At 40.7% G+C, this 21,181-nt stretch overlaps 2 protein-coding genes across 5 annotated transcripts in view; one reads left to right on the top strand and one right to left on the bottom strand.

Annotated features, from left to right (window-relative positions):
- Positions 1-21,181, bottom strand: part of RAD51AP1 (RAD51 associated protein 1) — a 193,932-nt gene that overhangs the window by 5,181 nt on the left and 167,570 nt on the right. Inside the window, exon 2 of one of the 2 annotated variants that reach the window (XM_079304269.1) lies at positions 795-836. In XM_079304269.1, coding sequence (XP_079160395.1) covers positions 795-814 — 20 coding nt within the window. In that variant the 5' untranslated portion in view covers positions 815-836. Of the gene's footprint in view, positions 1-794; positions 907-21,181 lie in introns of those variants that run through there. The other variant, XM_079304268.1, reaches the window with a different exon arrangement.
- Positions 837-20,666, top strand: FERRY3 (FERRY endosomal RAB5 effector complex subunit 3). 3 transcript variants are annotated; one of them, XM_079304226.1, is made up of 14 exons: positions 837-964; positions 2,133-2,327; positions 2,586-2,731; positions 3,813-3,994; positions 5,080-5,179; positions 5,261-5,382; positions 6,585-6,691; positions 8,212-8,409; positions 9,532-9,660; positions 10,704-10,772; positions 12,237-12,439; positions 17,308-17,365; positions 18,576-18,643; positions 19,573-20,666. In XM_079304226.1, the coding sequence occupies exons 2-14, from the start codon at positions 2,150-2,152 to the stop codon at positions 19,663-19,665; spliced, it is 1,653 nt and encodes a 550-aa protein (XP_079160352.1). In that variant the 5' UTR covers positions 837-964; positions 2,133-2,149; the 3' UTR covers positions 19,666-20,666. The 3 variants fall into 3 exon arrangements, with proteins under 3 accessions (XP_079160352.1, XP_079160351.1, XP_079160353.1); XM_079304225.1 differs by lacking the exon at positions 837-964 and adding an exon at positions 1,028-1,361 and having other exon boundaries at positions 19,573-20,195; XM_079304227.1 differs by lacking the exon at positions 837-964 and adding an exon at positions 1,651-1,797 and having other exon boundaries at positions 19,573-20,181.

The following is a 21,181-nucleotide window of genomic DNA, read 5'->3' as shown; positions in this document are numbered from 1 at the left end:
ACATGTCCAGGTCCCTCTGAATGGCTGCAGAGCGCTCTGGAGTATCGGTCACTCCTCCCAGCTCTGTCATCTGTGAACTGCTGAGACATCGACCCCTTCAACCAAATCATGGATGAGCAATTTAAACAACACAGAGCCGAGTATTACCCCTCATGCAGGGCTGCACCCAGCCTGGGACAGCACAGGAAGGACAGGGAGCTGCTGGAGCCAGGGGACACCAAGGGATGAGAGGGGTGGAGCAGCTCTGCTGGGAGGAAAGGCTGAGGGAACTGGGATTGTTCAGCCTGGAGAGGAGAAGCTTTGGGGTGACCTCACTGTGGCCTTGCAGTGCCTGAAGGGAGCCACAGGAAAGATGGAGAGAGACTCTTGGCAAGGACCTGGAGTGACAGGACAAGGAGAATGGCTTCACACTGACAGAGACTGGGTTTAGATGAGATATTAAGAAAAAGTCGTTCCCTATGAGGGTGGTGAGGCCCTGGCACAGGTTTCCCAGAGAAGCTGTGGCTGCCCCATCCCTGGCAGTGTCCAAGGCCAGGCTGGATGGGGCTCGGAGCAACCTGGGATAGTGGCAGGTGTCCCTGCCCATGGCAGGGGGTGAAACTGAATGGTTTTTAAGGTCCCTTTCTACCGACGCCATTCTACGACAGCACCCCGGGGACACCACTAACGCCAGGCCTCCAAAACGTCCCTGTGCCACTGATCACCACCGCTCCGCTGGAAGGGAAAGAGACCACCCTGGAATGCCCCGGAGGGGATCGGGGGATTCCCTCGTCAACCAGCCCCGGCACACGCACCTCCGGGCCGGCCGCGCCATCCCCGCCGCCGCCGGGCGCGCTGCCGCAGGAGCAGCGCCGAAAGTGCCGCCGCGGACGCGCAGCTGCGATGACGGGCCGGGGAAGGCGGGACATCCCGGCTGCCCCCCGCCCACGGCCCGGTTAACCCGCGGCTGCCCGCCCGGAGACAGGTGAGACGAGCCGAGCCGAGCCGGGCGCGGCCCGCAGGCTCCCGGTGCCCGCGGGCGCTGCCGCTTCCAGCGCAGGGAATGCGGCACCGGGAGCTGCCCGCGGCGGGGCGGGGGCGGGTGGGGCTCCGCAGGCCGTGTCCTGCCGCCTTTGAGCTGCCATCGCTGGAGCAGCAGGTTCCCTTTGGAGCAGAGGGTCTGTCCCCCGCTCCCTCTCCATCAGCTTCCCGCCCACCCCCTCGCTGCAGCGGGGAGCAGAAAGAGCGTGCTCGGGTTCGTGTTTCCCAGGATTTCCCTTTGAATCCCACTCCCGGAGAGGCCGGGACACCGCCTCACATCTGTATTGGTTGCCTTCAGATGTTTGTTTTTGAAACTGACTTGTTTCGTCTGTGTCTAACGCGTATGTTTGTTCACAGAAAAACCTACCCAAAAAAAAACACCCCAAACTCTAAACCCGTGAATTCTGCTGTAGAATTTTTTGGTTTTATTGTTTTTTCTTCTCCTCGGGGTGTGGTTTTTAGCATTGGGTAGGGTTCGGCTAACGCAGTGTGTCCAGTTCTGCAGGTGCAAAACAGGGAGGCGAACGAGCAGAGGAGCCCTATGGAGGGCTAAAATACCAGCACAACTATCTCAGCCTGTATTTTCACTCTGTACAGCCCCCTTGCATCTCTTTTGGCTTATTTTTAATACAGGTTACAGAAAGACAAAATCATCTCTTTCTAAAAATCGTTGTAAACATCCGCTCCCCAGGGCTTGCACCTGCAGAAAGGAGGAAATAAAATCTCTGCACACTCTGCAGGATTTCAGCTTTTGAGGCATCCGTGACAGAAGTCAGGGTGTTTCAGTCCATTTTCTATTTATCAGGATTCCCATCTGCCCTGGATCTGCTTTTAAGTCAGGAGAGTCACACTGTAATTTTCAAGAGTGATTACCTAAATTTATATATTGACACAGTCAAATACATTTTAGAAGCATTTGATATTTTGGCAACTGGTATTTATGCTTCAGTTCCAGATGCATGTATTTGGAAGTTAAAACTGAGTATCTATCAAAATATGGGAGGTTAAGTATTTTTGGCTGTTAATTATTAGCAAAGCCATGGCTTTTCATTACATTTTTGACATCTGAGTTTACAAAAATGTAATTCTTGTTACTTTCATTTCTATTGCAGGAAACAAACTCAAGAGAATGAAGCCTAATAAAGGAAAGGCTTTAACTAGAGAGAGAGACTATGTGTACAAATTCAGTGCTGGAAATGAAAATATGGTGCTTACTGTGCCTCTCAAATTCCCTGTGCAAGAGAATATCAGTCATTTGCATGGACGTCTGATGGTTCTGCACAACCTGCCATGCTTTGTAGAAAATGGTATGAATCGATTTCTTCAATTAATCTCATGCATCCTTGTCCACAAATGTCTTACAGGTTGCTCTAAAAAAAAACAAAAGAAGGGTGTTATACTGGAACAGTGTTTACAAAATTGGTTTTTGAACAGCAAAACATCAGAGAAAATTACTGTCAGTGCTAGCAAGGAAAAGGTTTTCAGGTGAAAAACTTTATTTACGGGTGTCCTGGGTGATTACTGATGTGTTCTGTTGATGGCCCATTCTCTTCTTGTTGCAATAGACCTGAAGCAATCTCTTAGTAAATTTGTAGAAGAGGAAACTATAAAAGATTATGACAGAGAAGCTGAAGTGGCTCTGGAAGCAGTAAAATCAGGAAAAGTAGACATCAACCAGCTGGCAGATACTTGGGCTAAAGCTTACAAAGAGGTAAGATTAAGGCTGGAAAGTTAATATTCAAGGGTTGCTTTGTGAGAGGATGTGTGTGTGTGCAATCACAGTTGTGAGGATGAAATATTGCACTAAAATTTACTACAATTCTTGCAGTTTTTTCTTTGTATCTGAATGTGAGCATCAAATATTTATCCTACAAGTTCTTAGGAAGGTTTTTCTTGAACTTAATAGAGTAAAAAGATAGAAAATGAAAAGGCAAATAGTTTGTTCATTTGACAGTTGATACTCAAAAAATAGGTATAAGGCATATAATGGCTTAGAATTAATGCAAGAGGTAATGAAATGACACTCCCATCCTGAATATCAGTAACACCAGTTTAAGGCTAGAAGGACAAAGTGTACAATTGAGAGGGACTTTTCAATTCATTTTTGAGTTCATATGACTATTTCATATTATTTAGAAAGGATGAGGCTTTAGTTGGAATAATGTCTCCAGTTTCACGTGGGATCTTCAAAACAGTGGAGTGCAAAAGAACTGGAGTAGTCCTAGTGAGGAGAAAAAAGAGAGGGAAAACCTGCAGTATTTAAGGAAAAGTTTATAGGAACTCAATTTGCTTCTCATGAAATATAGAAAAATGTGAAAAGTTCCACAAAAAGCTTGCAAAACCGGCTTCCTTGGGACATTCTTTGTTTAAAAAAATAGCTTTTTCTTAATTCAATGTTGCTGCTCAAATTCTTAGTGACATCAGAGGTTAGTCATCCTTACTAGCAAAGCATTTTTGTTTGCACAGCTGGTGTTTTGGGCCTTATCTAAAATTCATCAGGTGCAAATATTATTGTGGTAATTGCTGTTCTTTCCCAGCTGGTGTTGTGTGAAAATTCTACTCACTGTAGTCCAAGCCTTAATGATTTTGATTTGAGTTGCTTTGAAAGAGAAAGAATGGGAGAGGAGAAAATTGAAAGCTAAAGTAGAATGCAGAAAGCTTAAATTAGGGAAGATAATTTCTGTATGGTAAAGGCTGTTTGTGAGCCCCCATGGGTTTACCCCACCATTATGAGGGATCATTACATGTCCCAAGAGGTATCTTATCCTTTAAATCACTTATATTTTCTTTAGACAACTTTAGAACATGCCAAACCTGAAGAAACCAGCTGGGATGAAGATTTTGCAGATGTTTATCATGATCTGATCCATTCTCCAGCTTCTGAAATGCTGTTAAACCTGGAACACAATTATTTCGTTAGCATCTCAGAATTAATAAGTGAAAGGGATGTGGAACTGAAAAAACTACGTGAAAGGTATTACTTTTTATTGTTTAGGTTCAATAAATATTATTATTAAAAAGGGATGCCTGCCACTGGGTGTGTAAACTGTGTAAACCGAAAGTCATATAACAGTTGGCTGGCACAAGAGTAGGTAGCAAGAGTAGGGGGAATGGCTTCAAACTGAAAGAGTGGAAATGTAAATTGGATATTAGGAAAAAATATTTTGCACAGGGCGCAGGTTACCAGAGAAACTGTGGCTGCTTCATCCCTGGCAGTGTCCAAGGCCAGCTTGGATGGGGCTCTGAGCAACCTGGGATGGTGGAAGGTGTCCCTGCCCATAGCAGGGGTTAGAATGAAATGAACATTCCTGTCCTTTCCAGCCCAAACCATTCCATGATTCTATGATGTCATTAGGGTCAGCTACCTTATATTACTTTGATGGTCTTTTATTATTTTCAGTGACTGAGGAGAATATAAGTTTTGATTTCCAGAAAGTGTTGAGTTTAAGTTTGCATAGCTGCAGGTGACTCCTTTAGCCACAAGAGGGAGCACGTTGAACGTGGATTTTTCTTTTTGTGCCACAGTAATTTCAGTAGGTCTGGTTTAGCATTCTGAGTGGCAGTATTCCTCTTGAGCTGTGTGTGTTTAAGCTCACATTAGACAGTGCATCATCAGTTCATACTATGGTTTCTTCTGGACTGAATTGCACATGTTTGTAGTCTGGGGCTCAATGTTGCCAGTAAGGTGTTAGCAAATCATTTTGCTGCTCATTGCCTCTTATCAAGCCTGCATGCAGAAGAAAGAGCAGTGTTGTTGTAGAGCTCAGGTGTGATGTAGCTGTGTATTGACTCTGCTGGAATTTATATCTCTGTTGGAATTTCTCACATCCCTATGTTAGGGGCAGCTGAGATGGTCCCAAGTGAGGGTAGGTGGTGTTGTGTTTGCACAGAAGCTGACTTGAGTCCCTGACCCTTAACTCCAGTTTGTTTTGTGGATTTTCATTGCTACAGCTGTGGCTGTTCATTCTGTCAGTAACAAACAATCCAGTTTATTGTTGTATCACAGCAAAGGGTGTTCTGCTGCCAGTCTTCTGAAATCTGTGTTTGCATCTCTTTCAGGCAAGGAGCTGAAATGGATAAGGTGATGCAGGAGCTTGGGAAGTCTCTGACTGACCAGGATGTGAATTCCTTAGCAGCTCAGCATTTTGAGTCTCAGCAGGTAACTAGAATATGTCATGCACATAATCACTTTGAAAAAAGAACACCCACACCACTCAAATTATCACTTCTCTCCTGCCAGGATTTGGAGAACAAATGGACCAATGAATTAAAACAGACTACTGCTATCCAGAAGCAGGAATATCAGGAGTGGGTGATAAAGCTTCATCAGGACCTAAAGAATCCCAACAACAGCTCAGTCAGGTATTTCATTCCTCTGTGATGCTTAATTCCAGCTGAAGTAGTTCAAAGGATTTGCATTTACAAATTTTTTAAATTCTTATTTATTATAATGTGATGATATCTATAAGTAATTTACATAGAATTATCAAAGCATAGTCAAAGGAAATAGATCATCATAAATAAATATGCATAATTTTAGCAGTTTCTTCATTGTGTGAAATTACAACTTCTCTGTAGCAGAAAGTGTTGTAATGCACTGAAGTATAGCTTCACATGAGTGGAATTTCCTCCTATTTTGCCTTTTTTTCCTATGTATGTCTTTAACTGTTTCACAAGGCTTTCTGTTGCCACTTAAGCATGTTTGGAGAATAATGATACTTTAAAAAATGGTAACAATGGTTTGAATTCACAAGCCTCTCTTTTCTTCTATGTGTATGTCACTGGAGAGCTAAAAATTAATTTTTTTAGTCTGAATGCTTGTAGAGAGAATTGAATTAGAAGCTTTCCTCTGTTTCAGGAAATAGCAGGGCAATTAGAATTTGTAAATTGGGTGGGATCCTTACTCTTTATCACTAGTACATTGCTACTTGGCAGTTGAAATCAGTAGAATTGCTTGCAAGTGTATAAAAGATTTTTGGAGGTGAGGTACTTTGAAAACAGAGAAACTTCTTATTAATGCAGAAAGAAATTGGAGAGATGCTGATGTTCTTTCATGTATTAGGAACAGTATTTATTGTATCACTAGTAGACATTGGAATTTAGGGAAAAAATTAAAATTGATATCTGAAATGTTTCCTTGTAGTTTGAACACTGTGGAACAGTGGAACAAATCTCCCATTTTGTGTGGGAGGAAGAAAAGAAGTGCTTCATCTAATAACTTCATAAATAAGGTTTTGGCTGCTGTAAATGGGATGAGAATTCTTTTTCTTTTCCTTTTATTCCTACATTGTTACTGTGTTATAACTAGGTATTGTGATTTATTTTTATTTCTCAGTCTTGGAATGCTTTACAAATGGGTAAAGTAAAGTAAATATAACAGTGGAGTCTCCTCTTCCTTCTGCCAGGAAGGTAAAGGTGAGACCTCACAAGTGGAGCTCATGCTCCTAGGTTTAGTCTCCTGGTTTCCACAGACCAGCTGAGAAAACTTGGGATAACTTTCCCAAAGTTGTTAGTCTTGAATAAAAATTAGGATTAATTTTTTGGTATGTTTCTCATTATTTTAGTGATGAAATTAAAGTTCAGCCCAGCCAGCTGAGGGAATCTGTGGAAGGAAATGGGAGAATCTATGAAGAGCAAAGGCTGCTAGAAGAAAGCTTTACTATTCACTTAGGTAAGTGGAGTAAACCTAATAACAGCTGGTAATAAATAATGTATCCAAGTCATGTATTATTTACAGTATTTAACTCTCAAGGTATATAATCCATAGTTTGGAATTGTTTTGTGTTTGTTCTTTACATGTGTAAGAGAACAGCATAAACTGTATCAAGCAATGTCTGAAATAGGTGTAAATCTTAGTACAAAACATTCCAGAAGCAAATTTTCATCCATTTTGGTTGGGTGATTCATGTGAAAAAGCACAGCAACAGCAAAATATATTGTCTAAAAATGATGCTTCAACTTATCTTACATTTGGTAGAAAAATGTGTTTACAAAATTCACTTCCCTTGATCAGTTGACAGCAGAATAGATACTTGCAATTTATATTTTTGTTTGTGCATAGTCTTCTTGTGTTGTTTTGACCATGTTGTGTTGTGCAGGAGTGGTTTAGATCACTTAAAATATCACCATCAAAGGCATCAGCCAAAGCAGGCGTGATACAAATGTGCAAAGAGTGAAAAAATTCAAAGTTAAGGTTCACTCTATTAGTACATAGATAAAACACAGAGAGGAAAATTGGATTATAACCAAGCCTTAAATGATTTAGGCAGAGATGGGCAGCAGCAATCCTCCCAGTATCACGAATTTGGGAGTTTGCAAGCTCTTAGAGCATCTCAGTCAGAGGGAGATGCTGGTACAGCCTGCTGTGGTGCAGGAGAGCTCCAAGGACATCCCTCAGGAGCACTATCCATAGGGTCATAAGATGATTGCCTTGAATCATTTGGAAAATGTTCATCCTCAGGTTGAATTGTTAGAGTTTCCAAAACTCCAGCAATGGTGCTGTTCCCCTCAGGCCATGAGTCGGGTAGGGGATGTTTCCAGGCTGTTGGGGCTGACTGATGATCCCTTCCCCTCCATGCAGCTCCCACTTCGGCCATGCAGCAGTTCCTGGGATGGCCAAGGGATGCCTCAGCACCCAGCTCATTACACAAAATGCCAAGGCCTAGCAGGAATTCCTGAGCTTGTTCCTGGTTCTGGGGAGAGTGGGGAAAGGATACACCACCACACATCAGTATTTCATCCCTAGACCTGCAATATTCCTCAGGAAGAATTCCTTCACAGAAAGGGTTGGAAGGGGCTGCCCAGGGAAGTTTGGAGTCTCCATCCCTGGAGGTGTCCATGGAATGCCTGGACGAGGCACTCAGTGCTCTGGTGACAACGTGGGGATTGGGCACAGGTTGGACTTAAGATTAGGAAAGACTTCTAAAATCAATAATTTTGTGATTCTGCAATGGGAACAAGGCTCATTTCAGGGATGGTCAAGCCTCACTTTGTGAAAACACTGCTTTTAGGGCTACTTTGCATATTGCTGATGTGTCTGTAAAACTGAATGTGTGGCTAAGAACTTCCTCTGGGTGCTACTGGTTACAGATCCCTCACAGATCCTTAGGGAAGCACTCTGTGCCCTTGCATTTCAATCCCAGTCCTCAATTTAGCCTTCTGCTGGGATTAAGCCCCCTGTGCTCTGTGCAGGAGCTCAGCTGAAGACCATGCACAACCTGAGGCTGCTGAGAGCTGATATGTTGGATTTCTGCAAACACAAGCGCAATCACCGCAGTGGGGTGAAGCTGCACAGGCTGCAGACTGCAATGTCCCTCTACTCAACCTCCCTCTGTGGCCTGGTGTTACTGGTGGATAACAGGATCAGCTCATACAGTGGAATCAAAAGAGGTGAGCTTTATGATGGGAGGTGCCATGCCAGGGGAAATTCATAAAATAGCAAAACAGAATAAAATCTTGCTGTTGTCTCTCACAGAAAAATATTATGTATAAAATTAAGATTCAGTGGAGGCACACGTTTTGGATATGGTATTGCAAAAGGGTAACAAATGCAAAAACAGATATTGATGAGGATGGGGGATAGTGTTGTGCTGTTATCTCCCATCTCTTCCCTATCTTTCTGTCTGAGTAACAAACAATATTGAAGAGGACCCTTCAGTATTGATCTAGACAAATTTATTATAGGAGTTTCTAACTTTTTAATACCCGATTATCACACTGAAACCTGTTTGCAAAAATGGGAAAGAAATATTCCCAGATTTTGAAGTGATAGGTAAATATATAAAAATACCACATACTTTTGATACTGTGCATTCCATGAAAAATGAATAATAGGAATATTACTTCCCTACTCCTGGGAAGTTAGATTAATAGTCATTTTAGATGCATGTCTTTTGAGTAAGTGGACACTGTGATGGTGTTTTCTATTAAGGTTAACCAATGAAACTTCTGTTTATTCCTGTTTGACTTTCCCACATCCATCTTGAAGTATGTACTCTGCTGGTTGATATTTCCTGGAAACAGCTGAGATCAGGCTTGTAGTAAGGAGAGGGAAGTATACCAGGAAAAACTTCAGTTGCATTTGTGCTGTTGATGGTTTCCAAGTTGTTTACTTGTAACAGTATTATTTTGTACTTATTTTGCAGGTACTTGTCTAACTGTTTAAATATTTAAGTGAATAACAAGAGAAGATCTGTTTTATGCTAAATTGTAGCTGATGAGAGAAGGCAAGCATTTAAATGATGCCATTAAACACAATTGCATCTTCTAGCCACCAACTAGATTCTGCAGCCACAGTAGGGGGGAAAGTATGGGGCCATGTCCCATCTGTCAATGGACAATCTGTTAAATATAATCCTCAATAAATTTTGGAAGAGGAGTCCAGTAGAGCATATTGTCTGCTTTTAGAGAGTTTGCCTTTATAGCTGGATTTACTTGATGAGTAGAGTAGAATTACATAATGTTACTGAGCACAACCTCAGGATATGCATTTCAATCTTATTTTTTTCCTAGATTTCGCAACTGTTTGCCAAGAATGCACGGATTTCCATTTTCCTGGAATCCAAGAACAACTTGAAATTGTCCAGAAGGTTGTACTTAAGGCCAGAGCACAACGTAGCAGCAAGACAAAAAGACACCATGGTCAGTGACAACCAAAATTACCCTCCTTGAAATAGAACAGTGGTCAGCTGGATGTTTGTGGGCAGGGCAGAGTTGATGCCACTCTTCTGCAGCTATTTCATCTGTAAAATGGAATGTTTGGGTTCATCAAGAAACTCTGTGTGAAATTCACAGAGAATGTGATGTTGGGGTGGTATATTTGCTGCTTCTTTAAAGTGAATGAACATAAAAAAGTCACATTTTAACAGCATGGGAAGCACATTAGGCAATTCTGCTTTTCTAAACTGTCTGCAATGGCACAAACTTTTTCTGTCTTTGCCTTTTTATTGCCATTTACATTTAAATATTTGAAAATTGCAGAAAAGGAGGTTATGACTTTTCCCTCTTCCTTTAAAGTGAATGCTGAAAGCCAAATAAATAAGTGTTTAAAGGTGTATTTAGCTTTTTAGTGCTGACCAAAACTTTGGGTAAGGTTTTCCTTGTAGTTGTATTTGCAAATGGCTGGGACATGCTCTGACCACATGGTGTTTAGGCAGTGCAATTGTACATCATGAAACTTTGTTTTTGCTGCAGAGAGCTACTTATGTAAATGCATCAGGAACATAAATATGAGTACACAGAAAAACAAGTTCCCTTGAGAAGCTGGATATTGCTGCATCTTAAATGGTGAAAGCTGCTTTGATGCTGCTGATTTGTGTAAATCTCTCAGGAACAAATTTGTTTTAATCTAATACATTATTGAAAGGATAATAGCAAGATACTATGTGGCTGTGGGGCAATTTCCAAAGTTACATTTCATGTCTGAGAATTTCATGTTTGCTTTTGTCCAAATGAAGAAATGTCAAAGCATGGTAATTAACAAGGGCAGTGATTTGGGGTAGGACTCAGTTTGGGGTGTGTTGAAGACAGCAAAAACACTTCCACCCATCCCCATTGCATTTTGGGGACTTTATGATAACTTCATGGTCAAAATTCAGACCAGGTATCAGTACATGAACCTTTTCATGCCCAAGTGTAATTAATGGAAGATATGATTAATATTTATTCTATATGTTCATCCACAGAAAACAAAATCAATGGGAATGAAGATAAATTAAAGAATATTGAACGAAACCAGTCGAACATTTTGCCGGGTGAGTTGTGTGACATTGACCCCCTCCTCCTGAAGCAATTTGTTTCATACATCCACATTTTTAGCTCTAAACTCAGAGCATAAATTATAAACTGAACCCAAGCTGACCTCAATCAGAGGAGAAGGATGTTCCTGTGGCTGAGGCAGAGAACTGGGTGTCAGGACATCTGGTTTCTATTCCCAGCTTTGCCACTGCATCACATGGTGTGGGGCAAATCACTTCTCTTTGCCTAAAATTTCCTTTTGGAATTTGAGGGTGAAAAAAGAAGATATCTGAGCATCTTGGGGAAAAGGTGAAAACTTCAGTACTACTTTTGAAAATGGCTATATCACTGTTGTGGTATGGAAATCATTTTTGAGTAGATTTTTTAACTTTGAGAAATCTCTCAGGGAAAGTATCTTCTGTGTATATTGTGATATTTAGAAAGGAAAGTTGCTGTGGAATTTGGAGATGAATATGCAGTTGAAGGGGGGAGGAATTAAGTCCATACAACCCATGGCGGAGTGAGGGCTTATTAAAGTTTATTTCATGACTGTCTTATAAATATTGTTAGTGGGAGTGGATTATAAATCAACTTGGACCAGATAAATCCAGGTGTGTCTTGCAGCAGTGGCCTGTCTTTTACTGCTCATGGATGGTCACTGCTGGGGATTCCTGCCTCCTTATCAGTCATCCAGAAGGAGTACAGACCCATTCTGCAGCTGTTCCAGTTCAAAGAAAGGATCTTAACTTCAGTGGCCAGTGGGAATAGGTTTGAAGGAAGATGTTTATTTTTGATTGAAAGAGTGGGGGCATTGCACACCTGCTTTTCCCTTGACTGTACTATAGACTTTAGATCTCCAGTGCAAAGGAATGATGGAGATGGATTTCACTGCTTGTCACCTCTGATAAATGAATTCCAAGTCTAAAAATACCCCCAACAAGATGTCTTGGTTACTTTTCTCAAGCAACCCTGTAACTCACCTTTCCACTGCTCTGAATTATTGAAATTCAAATGGTCACTGATCCCTTTGTGCTCCTGTGCCATATCTCAGTTGTTACATAACCCACTATCTTTTTCACTGGCTCTGTGCATCCTTTATTTGAACCTATCCTTTTTTGGCCTTTCCGCCTCCCACATCTGTCTGTAATTCCGTGCTTGCATTGTGTATTTTGAGTATGGCACCTCCTCTGGGTTTGTTTTTCTGTTTTGTGCTATATAGAGATCATATCCTGTACTGGCACTGTTATGGTTTATTACACCATGTGGCTGTGGTGCCAGTGGAACCCATCAAAGCAGTGGAGAGAGTGTGGGATGGATGTAGAACAGTGACAGACCAAGAGATTTTACATCTCCTGTGTATGTCCTCATCTCTGCTGTATATTTGTATTTGCCTCTTATCTTTCTTACCTTGCCAAACAATTGGATTTCAGTGCTGATTACTACCATGCTTTCTTACCTTCCTGGTTTGCCTTATTGTGCAGGGGAGTTCTACATCACACGGCACTCAAACCTCTCAGAAATCCACGTTGCCTTCCACCTGTGTGTGGATGACAACGTCCGCTCCGTGAACGTGACCGCCCGGGACCCGGCCATCATGGGGCTCAGGAACATCCTCAAGGTCTGCTGCACACACGACATCACCACCATCAGCATTCCCCTCCTGCTGGTGCATGAAATGTCTGAAGTAAGTTTTATATCCTTGGTTTTCTGCAAGGGATGTGTTTCATGCTGATTTAGGCCAAGTGGGATGGTTTTTCTCACTCACAGGCTTCTGCCACAACACATGGCACTTGTATCTACATGGTGATCCAAATGAAGGAGCTGGACCAATTAAAAACATCTGAATCCCTTGAAGTTTTTATTCCCATCCCTCCTTTTGGGCAATTCACTTCCTGGATCCAGCTCTCTGCAGTAGTACAAGTATTAATAAAAGATGGGACTACACAACTAGAAGCTCTTTCTTAGAAACTCTACCTTCAGAATTGCTGATGCAGTAGTGATACCAGATCCCCACTTTAAATTATCATTAGCTGTAAAACATTAAAACTAAGTTTTGGGAGCAGCAGAACTGGCTAAGCTTGGCTTAGAGTTTTGGAAATCTAAACACCACCTTTACCTTCTGTAAATCTCAGCCTTACACAGGAACAAGCAAATTTCACCTTCACTTTGAACTATCTCCTTCACTGGCTAATTTCTGTCCCTGTTTCCTGTCTAAGTCCCCTCAAATAGTGGCTGGGCAAGGGGCAGCATATTGCTGATGCTCTGTGTTCTTACTTACTGTGCTGAGTTTTGTGTTTTCTTCTGTAGTGGGACTGATGTAGGGCTTGATTCTCAATCAGCTGTGACATTTCTCAGTGCACAGCAATTTAAAACTATTGGCAGCCTCTTTTCTCTGTCACACCTGGCTCACAGAGAAGAATGGGGTGGGAAGGCAGGGAAAAAGGTGATGGGCAGAGAGTACAGCCATATGCCTCATATCCTGAAGAGCTGGGAAATCTGTACACCTAGAGAAATGAGAAAAAGAAGATAATTCTGTCATCCATGCAAGGATATCAGTAATAATTACAGTACGTTGGAGGGTTTTGTTTTTTTTTTTTTTTAAATAATCTTCTGATTTTTCACTTGTACATTCAGTATTGCCTTTCCTTCATGGAAAGTGCCTGACTCACAGCAAGATAAATGCTGACCAGTGGATTACCTTTAACAGTGACTGGTTTTATAACAGAATTTGACTGAGACATAGAGTAGGAGTGACCCTTTTTGCAGGATCAGGGTTATTATCATGAAAAGCAAGCCATGAAAAAGGTAAAAACACCCAATAATGAAGCTTCTAATGGATGTGTTTTCTTACATAAAAGTAAACTTTTAGGAATAGATGAGATTATTTCTGAAATTTTTCATCTCTTGTAATGAGACCATTTTTTGGGGCACAAATGCAAGTAATCAACATGCAGGACAGCAGCCTGGGTCACTCACAGGACCCAGTTACTGTGTTTCGAAAAGTTATTAAATATATTGACCATTTTCTTAATCAAGGTGCCACCTGATCATATTCTTCTGCTTTTTGTTTCCTTTAAACCTGGTTAGTTTTACTTTCTGTTTGCATATCTGTATTTTAAACTACAAATAAAGCACATGACTAAGTGTTCAACATGCCTTGAGATGTGTGAAACTGAAGATGTGTGAATCTTCTTGTCTAGTGCTGAATTCTTAAAAGGTCCTGGTAAAACAATTTACCTTTTGTATTAAGCTGTAAGTCTTGGCAGAGTAAGCAGAAGGTGAGCTGGATGGACTTGTATGACTTGCATTAGCAGCTTGCTTATTACAGTGCTTGGCAGCTGGCTGACCTGATGTGAAACACACAAATCTGTAACTCCTTGTTGAGGGAAAAGTGAATAATGACAGGTTTCTGGAAGTTACCCTGAACTCGGTGCCTTTGGCAGCCGTGGTTCTGACTCTGCACTTACCACCTACAGAAGAACATTTTTGTGAGGTGGTTAACCAGGAGCCCAGCTGCAGAGATGTTTCCATGCTTCCCTGGGACAGGCATTCATTAGCAGTGTTCTCTGTGCTTTTCCCAAAGGTTTTCTCCTGATGCAGATGGAAGAGTGGTGTTTATAACCTCTCAAAAGTACTCACAGTATCACAGACTGCTTTGGGTTGGAAGGGACCTTAAAGTTCCTCCTGTCTCATCACCTGCCATGCCATGGGCAGGGACACCTTCCACTATCCCAGGCTGCTCCAAGCCCCATCCAATATTCCTTTCCTGAAATATTTCCAAAGATGGAGTAGCCACAGCTTCTCTGGGCAACCTATGTGAGGGCCTCACCACCCTCACAGGCAAAAACTTTTTCATATCAAATTTAAACCTGCTGCCTGCCAGTTTGACTATATTGATCTCAATGAAACCATTGGATTTCATTATTATTTCTAGAATTTAAAAAAATCAAGAATTCTGTTTTCCTTTGTTTTTTTCTTATGTCAAGAACAGCCAAAAAGATCTCTCTGGTCTGATCATTAAGTTAAATGAAGGAGAGAAACTGGATTTGATACCCAAGAAAGACAAAAGCAGGCAAGTTTGGTTTCAGAACAAGTGAGGCATTACTGTCTGATCACTGGAATTTGCTATAAGCTGGGGAATGAAATGACTCTAACAGCAAGGCATTGCTAAAAATACCAGAACTGGCACCTTTCTTTGGTAGTTTCAGCATTGCTGTTGTCCATACAGCAACAGTGACAAAAAACAACACTTCAGTGATCTCAGTCCTAGTTTTCTCTATTACCATAATTTAAGAAAAAATTGTTTTTACAAAAGTAAAAATGAAAGGAGTGCAAGCTGTGTAAAAAATATTCATGAACATAGTTGATGTCCATAGAGAGGTTGCTGATGGGTGTATTGACCTCAAATGTTTCTCATCTGAGTTTCCTGCCTCCAGATTTATATCTACTCATCCAGTGTTTAGGATTTGCACAGATGCACTGTGAGTAAAACACCTTGCTTGTTCTTGCTGAAATTACCCTTTGAAATTTGGTTTGAAATATTTTTCCCACATGATGTATGTGGACTTTACTGTTTTAATTACCTGATTTTGACATGGTTCTGCAAAGGCTCAAGTCCTAAGCAGCCCCATGTAGTAAGCCTGTCACAAATTAAATTAAAATAAAATCAAAAGGGTTGCAACATATCTTTCTAATCAATGAAGCTGGTCTCCCCTCCCCTTATTTTTTTCTAAATGAGTAGAAGAAATCTAATTTGAAAGTGATTGCATCCTGAAAAGGGTTGCAGTGTCTCCGCCAGTGAAAAACACCCAAAGTTCCAGGTGTGGGGTTTTTTTTTTAACTTTCTTGAATGCTGTTATCCAAAATGCCCTCTGAGAGGTTGGCTGCTTGCTTTTTTGCTTTTTTGTGTCCTTCTCTATATTTTGAATTGGTGCTTAGCTGATCCTTCATCATTTCCACACCAGAGAACTCCTGGTAGCATGGTGAATTCATGAGAACTTACATTTGTGAAGGTAGAGTAGATTTGAATCACTTCTCGTCGTTTTCAGTTCTTGTGGCTTGCATGGAGCAACATTCTGTTATTTCCCTGAGTGGCCACAAAATTTAACTTCTCTGCTCCTCTAAATAGTCCAAGAAATGGTGTCATATCCTGCTGTGTTGATCAGACTCAATTCCCATCACTGATTGCTCAAGGTACTCCTGAGAGAGAACTTTTCTTGTTAGTCACTTCTTTCCTACTAAGCCAAAGCAGTAATCAAGACCAACAATAAACTTTACTTCTGACAGAAAATACACATGAGCATAATAAACACCAAGTGTTTATTGATGAGTTACAAACACCAAGTGTTGCTTCCAGAATGCTTAAAAATTAAAAAAGTCAAAAAAGCAACCACAACAAAAAAGTACAAACTGAAACTTGTCCAGCACTGTTCTGTCTGATTAATGTAGTATATACCCTAAAAGCAGTATGTAGGGATGCAGTGATTTACATAATGAAAGCTTTATGAAAAGGTATTTCCAACTTACCCTGTTTTTAAAATACAGTGTATTTTGGGGGGATGGCACAAGATCCACCTAAGGAGGAACTTTGGCTTTCAGTAGTTGTTTAATCAAGCCATGCATTCAGTTTATCAGTTGTGTTATCACTGGGCATTCTTAGGTCACCTTGTCTCTCAAATAACTTTCCTTAATACTGAAATTTAGCTTTTTGATAAGAACAGATTGCTCTGTGTATTTGACATAGCAAAATAGAGACTGGCTTTAGTGGGAAGAAAACTATGTAAAGCTGAAGAACGATGAATTGGTTTCCATGTCTGATTCCTGTATTCAGAGTAAAAAGTGCTCATCTTCATGTCAAAGAGTACAGCAGAAAACAGATATTGTTTTCTTCTTTCTGAGAAGTGTTTGCAATGAGTCATTCTGTCTCTGATAGAATTACATCATCATGGGGTAATTGGCTTTGTTGTATAAAGCCAAAAAATGTTCCATGAACTTTAAACTTAAATTATTTAGCCCAGTGCTTGTAGCCATATCTTAAATCACTGGCTTTCATGTCATGTTTTGCTATTTAACTTTAGGTAAGGATTTTCTGACTGTTTATATCTGAAACTCCTTCATCAGATGAAGATGAATTTTGTTTGTTCTCATTCTTACCATAAATGCATCTGAAGGAAGAAGGGCTTCTTCTACTTCCAGTATTAGAGAGAAGGTTTTACTGAAAGTTGTGGGCATGCCAAGAAACCTTAAACAAAATCAAGAACAGATAAGACTCATCACTGTGCTATTAAGATGTGGTCAGGATCCTGCCTTGCATTTGCTGAAGCATGAACCTGACAGTTATCAGTTGAATATTAGACTTTTTCTGGAGCTCCACAGGGGCATTGAACAGCCCAGTTTCCAGTGGGTTCAACAGTATTTTTATTCAACATCTCAGCTTAAAAATATGTAATATTGTTCTGACACTAGCTAGTGCAAAAAATGTATTGCTTTTAATAATTTCCCTGCTATTCTTGCTGGTTATATCTGATGGGCATTTTTATTTCTTCATTTTAGGAGATGACCATTCCATGGTGTCTGAAGAGGGCGGAACTCGTGTTCAAGTGTGTCAAAGGTATGGGAGTGGAGCTCCAGTGGGATCTGGGGAGCCAGTCCAAAGCAGGGACATGAACTCTTTAAAGGGCTGGAGCAGCTCTGCTGGGAGGAAAGGCTGAGGGAATTTGGATTGTTCAGCCTGGAGAGGAAAAGGCTTGCAGTGGCCTTGCAGTGCCTGAAGGGAATCACAGGAAAGATGGAGACTCTTGACAAGGGCCTGGAGTGACAGGACATGGGGCAATGGCTTCACACTGACAGAGAGTGGGTTTAGGTTGGATATTAGGAAAAAGTAGTCCTCATGACTCAGCATGCTTTTCTGTCTTTCCAAATGTTTTTTTTTTTGCTTTCTGCATGTTTGTGTGCTGCACTTAAATAGTTGAACCAGTCATTTTCTTTCAACCTCCTGCTTGAGGAGCCTTTTCCTATAGTAACAGACCTTTAGTAGTTCACAATTGACATGTCATTTATGTCATCCACTTCAATTTTTTGGAGCATCCTTACTTGCCACAAGAGGATTCCTGTGGCCTTTGGTAGTTCATCACTTGAGCAATAAATGAGTTGTTTTCCCTGTAGAATCATCATAGAATAATAGAATTGTTTGTGTTGGAAGGCACCTTAAAGATTTCAACCCCTGCCATGGGCAGGGACACCTTCCACCAGACCTGGTCACTCAGAGCCCCATCCAGCCTGGCCTGGGACACTTCCAGGGGTGGGGCAGCCATAACTTCTCTGAGCAGCCTGTGCCAGGGCCTCCCCACCCTCACAGGGAAGATACTCCTCCTGATATCCTATCTAAACTTCTTCTCTCTCAGTGTGAAGCCATTCCCCCTTGTCCTGTCAATCCAGGCCGTTGTCAAGAGTCTCTCTCCATTTTTCCTGTGCGTTCCCTTCAGGCACTGGAAAGCCACAATGAGGTCACCCCTGTTTCTCAGTGAAAGAAAGCCATGGAAAGAACTCCTGACACACTGGAGAAACCCTCACTTCTGCTGTGTATCACTGTGCTGCACAGTAGGTGACCTCAGTGTAGGTATTCTGCAGAACTCCTCATTAAGTTTTTTCTACTTTTCATTCAGATTGCCCAAGTCTGATTTAAAGGCAGTTGAGCACATCCCTAATTAAGGCAGTTCAAACCCTACTTGAGTGTGAAAACTCCCTCACTCCCTGCTCATTCTGTAATTGCTGGGGAGTATTGCACAGGTAATCCAGACAGTGTCAATGCTGTTTTTTAGGTTTCATGATGGAAATGGCCTCGTGGGATGGAGGAATTTCTCGGACTGTGCAATTCCTGGTACCACAGGTAGGTGAAACCAAATAATATCCAGCCTAGGAGACTGCATGTCAGCAGATCTAGTTGAGATTTTTTTTGCTATTGGCCTGCTCCTTTTGAGTGAGTTTTAATTAATCAATCTGGCTTTACTTCCTTGCCTATAGAAGAGGAGTAAGGATGGGTTTATATTTTTGAATACCCAGTAGTGTTTTCTGAGAGGATGATAAAATGTCAAATTGGGAAGTTCACCTTCACAAATGGTGAATGCATCACCTTTGTAAAAGAGACTTTTTTGCTGTTAATTACTCTGAAGGGCTAACCTTTGCATTACATAACTTCAGCTGTTTATTAGTCATATTGTCTAACAATGCAGAAAGCTGCAATGCAGAAAGTTCAGTCACGCTTCCACAAAAACATTAATTACTCCAGGTATTTGAAGCTAGTTGTGATTTAGATTCTGAAATTACTTAATTTGGAGTTCTAGCTGATCTTCCAAAACAGGAAGATATCCAAAGATAATCAGCACAAAGTTTGTTCTACAAAGAGTAAAAGTAGAGTTATGTTAGGGAAGGAGTAACATTAATTTCTTGATGAAGTAGAAAGCTGCTGAGCAAGGAGGAAACCACAAATAAATTCCAAAGTTGAATCTAGTCCTGAAGTGCAGAGAGCAGGAGTCCTGCAGATAACAAGCAGCACTGTCCTGCTTATGTTTGGCAGAAATAATCTCTGGAACAAAAATCTACTGGAAATGAATATGTGGATATGTCACATAAATATACAGCCAGTGTTTTTAGGTCAATGTTTTAACTGTATTCAATAAAATTATAGCACAGTTTGGAAATTATTTTTGTTGTCTTCTGAAGAGCAGCAATTATTTTAAATACCAAGAAACAACGTTGAGAAAGATTCAATTCTTCCAAACTACAAAAAGCCAAGCCTTACCTTTTTTTTCTTTCCAGACAATTTCTGAGGAAATGTTTTACCAGCTGAGTAACATGCTGCCACAGATCTTCAGAGTATCCTCCACACTGACTCTCACCTCCAAGCACTGATTTCTGTGGGGCACTAACCTGTATCCTGTTGGCAAGGATGGAATTGAGGAGATTCTGGACTAGGAAGTCTCTTTCCTGTGTACTGATGACCCCAAAGTGGCATTTGTTGCAATTTCAAGAATCGTGTTGTAATAAAAGATAAATGTTGTCTGCACTTGGCTGTAGCAGCTGATTTTTGCCTCTTGCTTTGTTTCAGCACAGGATTGATGATTAATTCCTCACCTTTATCTGAAATGCATTCAATATAACTTTTATGAAATCTACAGAAATATATAGGTAATTCTTGTACATAGGTAGTAGGAATAAGGTCTCATTCTAGGAATGGGGTCTTCTGGCTTCTACAAACATTTTCTTAATTTTCTCAATAACTTTTACAATAATATGGAGCACATCAAGTGTTTCCTTGGAATAACCAATGGAATTTGTCATAACTACCGTGGAATAAAATGTATTACTGCTTCATTTTACTGCTACTAAATTAAAAACTTGAATTAAACATCTACCCTGTTGCATTTTGTAGATTGTGGAAGTGTTTAAAAAAATCTAATTAATATACACTTGTGACAATAATTAGAAATTTAAAAGTATTATTTCTTCCTTTTTTTTTTTTTACTATGTTTGCTTTTTGATTTATTTCCCATTGACAAGTTTATCATATTAATAACTTTATAGGAATGCTAAAGTGTTCTGGATCCTGTTAAACAGATAATAATTAATTTTAGCATTTTATCAGTAATCAGAAATGCCAGGGAGACAGCTCAAGCTGCAGATATGAAATTTCTTGGGACAAACTTCCCATCAAAAATCCAGTCAAATCCAGTAAAAAAAAACAAACTACCAAACCACCCTTGCATCCCACTCATGGGGGATATGGGGGACACTGGGAGCTGCTTTTCCCCCATCAAGGACAATCTTGGAACTCAGCTGTGGACCTAGGAGCTGGAAGCAGCCCTTCCATGGCCACAGGGAAAGTCTTGTCTGGAAACTGGAGAACCTGGAAGCTAATTATTTTCTGTCTTCATAGTGATTTTTTTAAAATGTTATTTAGCTTAATAAATGCAGAGACTGAAAAAATTCTGTTTTGGGGAAGCTACATATTTAAAAATTCTCATGGAGAACCAAAGGAATATTCACCATTACGTGATGATTATAAAGTCACTGTGTGATTAACAGACTCAGCTTAGTATTTTTATCAAGTCTTGCATGCTGCAGGAAGCCATGTAAGTGACCCAGCAAACATCTCTTGCTGAACTGTCAAATGCTTTCTTTTCCTCTGCCAGCAGCTTCTAAAGAAGAACCATGCAAGTAACGTGGCCTAATTTGGTGTTCTAGAAAAGAAGGATGTAAATTCCTCTAGAAGGAGCTGGATTAATCCTGTTACAGCTCATTTTACATTGCTGGCCTTAAACTGAAATCAAACTCTGGTCCCAGAAAAGCAAGTGCTCTAACTCTATTCTGTCTGGGAAAGGTGTGGTGGCAGAACTATTCCTTTTTAGAAGTTTTAAGGTTTATCTGT

The sequence above is a fragment of the Erithacus rubecula genome, assembly GCF_903797595.1.
Source record: "Erithacus rubecula genome assembly, chromosome: 4".
NCBI lineage: Eukaryota > Metazoa > Chordata > Aves > Passeriformes > Muscicapidae > Erithacus > Erithacus rubecula.
The sequence above is the reverse complement of the archived record's forward strand: the minus strand, read 5'-3'. Positions and strand labels throughout refer to the sequence as shown.